This window comes from Drosophila rhopaloa, unplaced genomic scaffold (assembly GCF_018152115.1).
Source record: "Drosophila rhopaloa isolate 14029-0021.01 unplaced genomic scaffold, ASM1815211v1 contig_163, whole genome shotgun sequence".
Taxonomy (NCBI): domain Eukaryota; kingdom Metazoa; phylum Arthropoda; class Insecta; order Diptera; family Drosophilidae; genus Drosophila; species Drosophila rhopaloa.
The window spans coordinates 6,107,224-6,114,463 of record NW_025335043.1 but is presented as its reverse complement, the minus strand read 5'-3'; the positions used below and the strand labels follow the sequence as shown (position 1 = coordinate 6,114,463).

The 7,240-nt window shown below is 38.4% G+C and overlaps 1 protein-coding gene and 1 pseudogene across 1 annotated transcript; one reads left to right on the top strand and one right to left on the bottom strand.

Annotated features, from left to right (window-relative positions):
- Nucleotides 1–2,273: 2,273 nt before the first annotated feature.
- LOC108051383 (keratin, type I cytoskeletal 9) lies at nucleotides 2,274–3,546 on the top strand. Its single transcript, XM_017133474.2, has one exon. The coding sequence runs from the start codon at nucleotides 2,607–2,609 to the stop codon at nucleotides 3,423–3,425; it is 819 nt and encodes a 272-aa protein (XP_016988963.1). The 5' UTR covers nucleotides 2,274–2,606; the 3' UTR covers nucleotides 3,426–3,546.
- Nucleotides 3,547–5,827: 2,281 nt separating this feature from the next.
- LOC108051370 lies at nucleotides 5,828–6,310 on the bottom strand (annotated as a pseudogene).
- Between the last annotated feature and the right edge of the window lie 930 nt (nucleotides 6,311–7,240).

The window sequence follows — 7,240 nt, the reverse complement described above, 5'->3', positions numbered from 1 at the left end:
CAATATACTTTAAATTTCTCAAAGAAAATCCATATTAAAAAAAAATAAACTATTTACTCATAAAATAACTAAATGCCTGAGTAATTATCAGATATAAAACTAAATAAAATTCATCAATGGCATTATGTTTAATTATAAATATAAAAACATATTACAATTCATTTTGTAAATAAATAAAATGTAATTTGTTTAAGTTTTTACTATCATCTATATTTGTTACAATTATTATTAAGAGTTGAGTTGGTATTCATTAATAAATATTTATCTACGTTTAAATATATTTAACTATAAGTGATTTATGCTTGTTTTAAGTTATTTACACATTCTAGCAATACTTTAAATGATTTTAAATATACAGCAAAGAATCTCTATTGATTTACCTTCTTCATTTTGTACACTTGTCGTTCGAAAAGATCTGGCCCCCAATAGAGTTATAACTGTTTGAAAACAAATGACTATTAATTTATCTCGTATTCAAGCCTGTCTTTTCCGCCTTGGGCCTCAAAAAAGAGTATAAAAATGGCAATACGTTTCATGCATGGTCTATTTAGTCCATAGATCAGGGGAACAATTTGCGGGACTTGGAGTTGCTTGACATATTTGTCATGCGTGGCCAAGCGCAGACCAAAAAATATTCCCACGTTAATTTTTTGGCATTTTTTTTTTTTTTTTGCTTAATTGAATTCATTTGGCCGAGTGAAAATGTAAAGAGATAAAATAACATAAAGCCAAATGGACTGCAAAAGCAGAAAAGCCAAGCTGGTGAAACCATTTATCATTATTGGCAGAGATCGTTGGCCATATTTAGTCGTATTTATTGGCAAAACAAATTGATTAATTGATCTGGCATTTGCATGCGGCTCTCGTCTTAATGAGAACTTGACGTCTCATTGAGAACTGTTGCCCCCAGCCAGATGATCGATGAATGGATGCAAAGGTGCTGGAACGGATGAATGAACGGGAAGTTATTGGGTTGGTGGCCAAAAAAAAACAGGAGACAGTGCACTATGAAAAACAAAAGCAAAAAATCAGGTACATTTCTGTTAATACAGACCATTAAAAAAAAGGATGGTTCGTCTCTATTTTAAAAGAAAATTTTTTAAATGCTAATAATTGCCGAATTTATCCCTTATGATAAGATATCGCAGTAAATAAACAATTCTTAACTAAAATATTTGCACTTAGTCAATTTTTCTTAAAATGTAGTTAAGTTTATAACATTATTATATTTAATGATTAAATTGAAAGCTTATTCATAGGCAAAATCTCCTAAGAATGATAGTTTTATATGTGTAATATTACAAGCGATTTATAAGACATCCAGAAATATTTTTAAAATATATATTTTTGTGGGTTTTGCTTTCTTAAACTTAAAACTTTCTTATAACCTTATGCATATTTAATTCAAATTTAAATGGTTTTTTCCGCGTGTAATTAGTAAGTGACCCAGTGGAGGCGCATGCGTAACAACTCGAAGCGGTAGCCCAGAAATCGATGTCAGGGACAGTTGAAAGCGCACGAACCTCGCCTGCCCGTCGACTTGTCCTCTCACCTGGGCTCGATCACCTGCGTTTTGAACTCCAGATTCATTAATCACGGCTTCGATCGACGGAAGGGGCAGAGAGTGCCAAAGGCAGATGTTGTGTGATCAGGGGAAAAACTTCATTCAAGTGCGCTTGAAGCGCCAAAAATAATGTTCGCTGCTTGCTCGCTTATTTGTTTGTTGGTTTTGTGTTTGATTACATAATCCAAACAAATCACGAGAAAGTATAACAAATTTAGATTGAAGTCGCTGATGAGATACTCTAATAAATAGGGTAAGCATGCAAATGAGAAACTAACATTAAAATGCTGAATTGTTCCATTTTGTGGTTTAAATCCTAGAGTTTTTGAAATAATTCAAATGATAATTTGTTTGTAGCTGCCTTAGTTTTTATTATATTTTTTATTTATTGCCTTAACTTATTTAGTTAAATTGTGGTTTTTAACTTTATCGTTCTGTTGGTAGATCTTGATTTAACAGAATCATATCAACTATTTATTTTGGTTTTTACAGACTTTTAACACAAAATAAATATTACAAATAACCTTTGTTTCAATTTAGTTAGTTTTTTATAGTTTCATAATATTAAAATTGTATTAAAAAATATGTAAAAATCTAAACGTTTGTAGGTAACTTATAACAAACAAACTTATCTCCTTACCAAAACAATTTCATTGTACTTTGAATCCAGTAGCTCCAATTTCGTGATATGTGAGATATCATTTGATTACATGCTTGGCCCAAAGAAAGCGTATATCAGTCACTTATTAAAGCCATTTCCCAACTGATTCGATCAGCAAATGTAGCCTTCAATTGCGGTTTGGGGAGAGTCTTTCGACATCAACCCACCGAGGCTTTCGCCGTGGCCACTCGAGCCTGAGCCTGTGTTAATACTGTTAACTGGCTCGGGGGTGTCCGTAGTGCACTGCACCACTTGCGTTGGCTTCCGGACAAGGCCGCCTCGAATCTCGGCGGTTGGCACTAGCTCCAGCTGTATAAAAGTGAAACCGCGACCTGGCAAAGTCATCAGTTCGACGCTTTGGCTCATCTCCATCAGGTCAACATGAAAATCTTTGTCTGTTTGCTGGCTGTGGCCGCTGTGGCTCAAGCTGGATTCATCGGAGGAATCGGCGGTGGTGGTGGCTCATCCCACGGAGGCTACAGTGGTGGTGGCTCATCCCATGGAGGCTACAGTGGTGGTGGATCCTCCCATGGTGGCGGAGATGGTGGCTACAGCTATGGCGGCGGTGGTGGCTCTGATCACGGCTCCGATCATCATGGCGGTGGTGGCTCTCCGCCCGTCAAAGTCATCAAAGTGATCCACGAATCCGCTCCATCTGGAGGTGCTGGAGGCTGGCAATCCGGAGGAGGCGGTGGTGGCGGCGGCGGCTGGTCTGCTGGTGGTGGCGGTGGACATGGCGGCGGTGGTGCCCAGGAGATCAAGATCATTAAGATCATCTCGCAGCAGGGTTCGTCTGGAGGTCATGGAGGCGGTGGCGGCTATGGCGGATCTTCCGGCGGATATGGAGGCGCATCCAGCGGCGGTTGGTCGTCGGGAGGAGCACCCAGCGGAGGTTGGTCCTCGGGAGGAGCATCCAGTGGTGGCTGGTCATCGGGAGGAGCTTCCAGCGGTGGTTGGTCCTCTGGAGGAGGCGGTGCAGAGGCCCCTGCTGCCGTGAAGATCATTAAAATCATCTCGGAATCGGACTCTGGAGCGGGAGATTCCGGTGGTTATGGTGGTGGATACGGTGGAGCTTCCAGCGGAGGCTATGGAGGTGCTTCCAGCGGTGGCTGGTCTTCCGGTGGCGCCTCCAGTGGCGGCTGGTCTTCGGGTGGTTCCTCCAGCGGAGGCTGGGCTCCCCAGGGCGGTGGCAGCTGGTAATTGTGATAACCCGTGATTTCATTGTTTTCATTACGCCACCCATTGTCTTCATCTCATTCCCATTCTCTGTTATATTGCCCCCCATTCCAACATATTTGTTAAATAAAAGTTTTCTGTTTGATCATTTCCCAAAAAAAAAGGAGTGTTTAATTTGCCAACCTCTAGCGGAGAAGGAAAAAAAAAGGAGCAACCCAAGAAATCCTTTTACAACTTTTCAATTTAAAACAGAAAACTCTGCGATGGAAAAAAACCCACCATTCCTAGCTCCTTTTTCCTCTCTAAGAAGCACACTTAAGCGTTAAGTAATAAAATGCAAGCAAAGCTGGGCAAAAAACAAAAAAAACAAAAAGGAGCAGTCAAGATGGGATAGGGAAGTGGGAAAATAAAGGGAAAACTGTCGGAAAATATGTAAAATATCACTTTTGACTAGCCGGGAAAGTCTAGCCACCCCCAAGGAGCCAGTTTTCTCACAGCGGGCGGTGGTGGCAAGTGGGTGGGTCGCAAGGTTGGGTCGGGATTCATTGGGTTGCATGTATAAAAATATATTTTCCATATAAATCTAACAAAGAACGTGTTCGGGTTACTTGATTAGGGCCACCAAAGAGTGGGCAAAACATTTTCAGCTTTTCTTTTCTTTTCCTTTTTTTTCCTTTTCGATGTAGAGCAGGGGAAAAAGGGAGTGCCGAAGAAAAGGATAAAAGACGGCCTGGGTATTTTTTCGGTTTCCTTGAACATTTACACAATGAATACAAAGATAGAACTTTATATACACACCCAGAGAAGTGAGCAATTTGTTGCTTGGAGGGCATAAGCCGATATGATAGGTTTGATTTTCTGTATTGATTTATTGAAAGGAAGTGCATATTTTCACTCCCAGTTGTTTTCTTTTCGGCATTTTCCATAGACTCAATTGCGCAATTTTTCGGCTGGCGAAGAATTATAAAAACAATCATTAAACATATTTATTCTCTCCCACTCAATAGCCATCAACTTGTTGCCGGCATTGTAAACAAACAATCGGAACATTCCTGCCCAAAAACAAACATACATACATTACTTTTACTTAATATCCGAAAATTGAATTGAATCTCTAAACAATTTTGTGTACGAAATAATTTTTATGAGTTAAATGGAAATATGTTTTCCATTGAATTCCCGCCCCTGACGTTCTAGATTTATTTTTTCCCCATTGCGTTGATTATATTTGACTGGTGCTTCTATCCGAAATTTGTTATTATTTTAATTTTACTTATTGACTGATTGTTGCCATTGTTCCTGTCATTTTTTCAGCACGTGCAGCGGACCAAAAAGTGGAAAATTGCGTGTTTGCCCAAGGACAACAGTGGGTGGCTGGCTGGCTGGCTGTCTTTTTGGGGGGCCATCTTCGGCGAGTCAACTGTCTGCCGACTTGAACTGTTGACTGAATCGCTTTTCAAGTGTGTTTACTGTGGGCGCGTGTGCATCGACGGCAGCGGATTCTGAATCAGAAACATCAACAAACAAATGCAGAAAACACAATCAGCGAGGCAAAAGCAAACAGTTTAAGCGCCCCTCGGAAGTCGTTATTAAGAATCTCGCCCGCTCCATTTGACTGGATTGTGGATGAAAAAGCCCAAACCTCTAACCAAAAGTAATTTCGATTTGTCTGGCTGATATATGTTTGCAATGAAGGGATGACGAGCCAGTTACATTTTCATTGATTGAATTTATGAAAAATTTCTTTTTGAAGGAGGTTGACAGACTGGTAAAAAAATTGTTCGGTTTTATTTGTAATTGTATTTTGATTAGAAGGCATGAGTAGTGGTGTTTTGTCTGAAGTTTTTAAATTAATGTTGAACTTCAAAGGTTGTTGACAGGGTTTGACTCGTGTATGTTTTATGTTTGCTCAAAAGGCTTTCAAAAAACGAAACAAACTAAAACTATAAACCACACTGTGAATTAAACTCCATACAAATAATTAAAAATCCTTTTCGATATCCCAAAAATATTTAAACATTTTTAAGAATTAAGAAAAATTTGACTTTGCTATATTTATTTAAATATAAAATTCAATGTTACCTTGCTGGATTTATAGAACTGAAACATACAATATCTTTAATAAATTTATAAATTTAAATCATAAATAAATTTATTTTCTTTATTTCCTCAGTTAACATTAGCTTTTAAATATAATTTATATGCAAGTGCTAAAAAGTATTGGTAAATCCCCCTCTTGTAGCGCCCTAATAACATTTAACAAATGGTTCATCCATCACATCCTCTTTCCGATGGACGTGATTTGTTGTTGTCTTCTTGCTTAGTTGAGTTTTGAAATTGGTTTGATTTACTCAAGTGAACTGGAGGTGGGGCATGTCGTCCTCTGCCAAGGACCTCTCCTCCTGGTTTATTTTTTCGGTCTTTTGTCATTCCGAAGGAGTCTGTCTGGTTGTGTGTGTGTGTGTTGTGTGCCAGCCACTATTTTCCTGCGATACTGCCTGCCTGCTGGCGGGATTTCGTCTGGTCGACGACACCGTCAGCGGCACCATTACCCATTACCCATTACCCATTGCCATCAACGGATCGCATCGCCGTCGCCAAAGTCGGGGCTTCCAGACGTGCGCCGCCGTTGTCGCCATTAACTGTCCCACCGACGCCGTCGGCGACGCCTCCACCACGTCCACACCTCCGTGTATCCAAACATCCCGTACCTCCGAGTCGCCATCACCGCCACATCACAAGTTGTCGTCTCATCGATTTCCCCACTTTTCTGCCCCCCTTCGCTGTGCTCGGCAACCCATTTCGATGTCGCCTTTGTTGGCTGCCAAAACACAGAAACAGCTACGAAATCGTTATAAGTATGGCGAAAAAAGAGAAAAAGTTTTGCGAAAAAATAAAGAACGCGAAATGTGCAAGCAGAAGAATAAGCAAAGGCAAACAAACAAATATTATTACTAATTCATTTTGGTTCCACTCCTCGTTGCACCCTTTTTTTGTCAACGCCCACAGTTCAACTATTTTGAACCCTGTTTTCTAAACCTTTTTTTTTATTTTTCACTTTTATAAATTAGTTGCTTGTTTCTAAAGCTATTTATATCTGCGAATTTAGGGCCCCTCTATACCTTTTATATAAATACCAGGTGTTATTATTTGTTATTAAGTGTATAACAATAAAATATCTATTAGAAAACAACAGGGATACCAGCATTTTTTATAATTTTTTATAAAATAAGAAAGTTTAGAAATTAATAAAAATAAATTTATTGAAATTAAATTATTAAATAACACAATTATTTGATAGCATAGTGTTTTCACCTTTATGTGCTTAAATTTATTTATATAAATATATTTTTTTTATTTGCCATACCTACGCGTGACTTCTAAATTCTATATAGCTTAAATTCCTTAATTTAGTGCAATCTAAAAGGATTCTGTTCAGAAAAAAATACATTTCTTGTGATCAAAGTGATCTAACATATTTTACTTTTTCGTAAAACTAAGTATTTTAATTTTTAATTCTTTCATTGGATTTTTTTTAAATTATCTAAACATATTTCATTTATTTATTTACTCAAGGCTCTTCTATTGTATACATTGATTTAATTTGCTGTAATTCATAAGGATTTAAGAATCATTAACCAGTACTTATTATTATTTTTGCCCAAATAATTTCTCATAAAATTAACATTTTTAAAGGGTATCCTTTGGGCCAAACTCTCTATTCCCATTTCGCACGATGTTCGGTTATGGTTAAATGTTTTCAGGTGCGCACTTAGTGATTTGTGCTGCGTGCCCGAGTCCTCCCCCTCCTCCTCCCCCACCGAGTACTGAGTACCGAG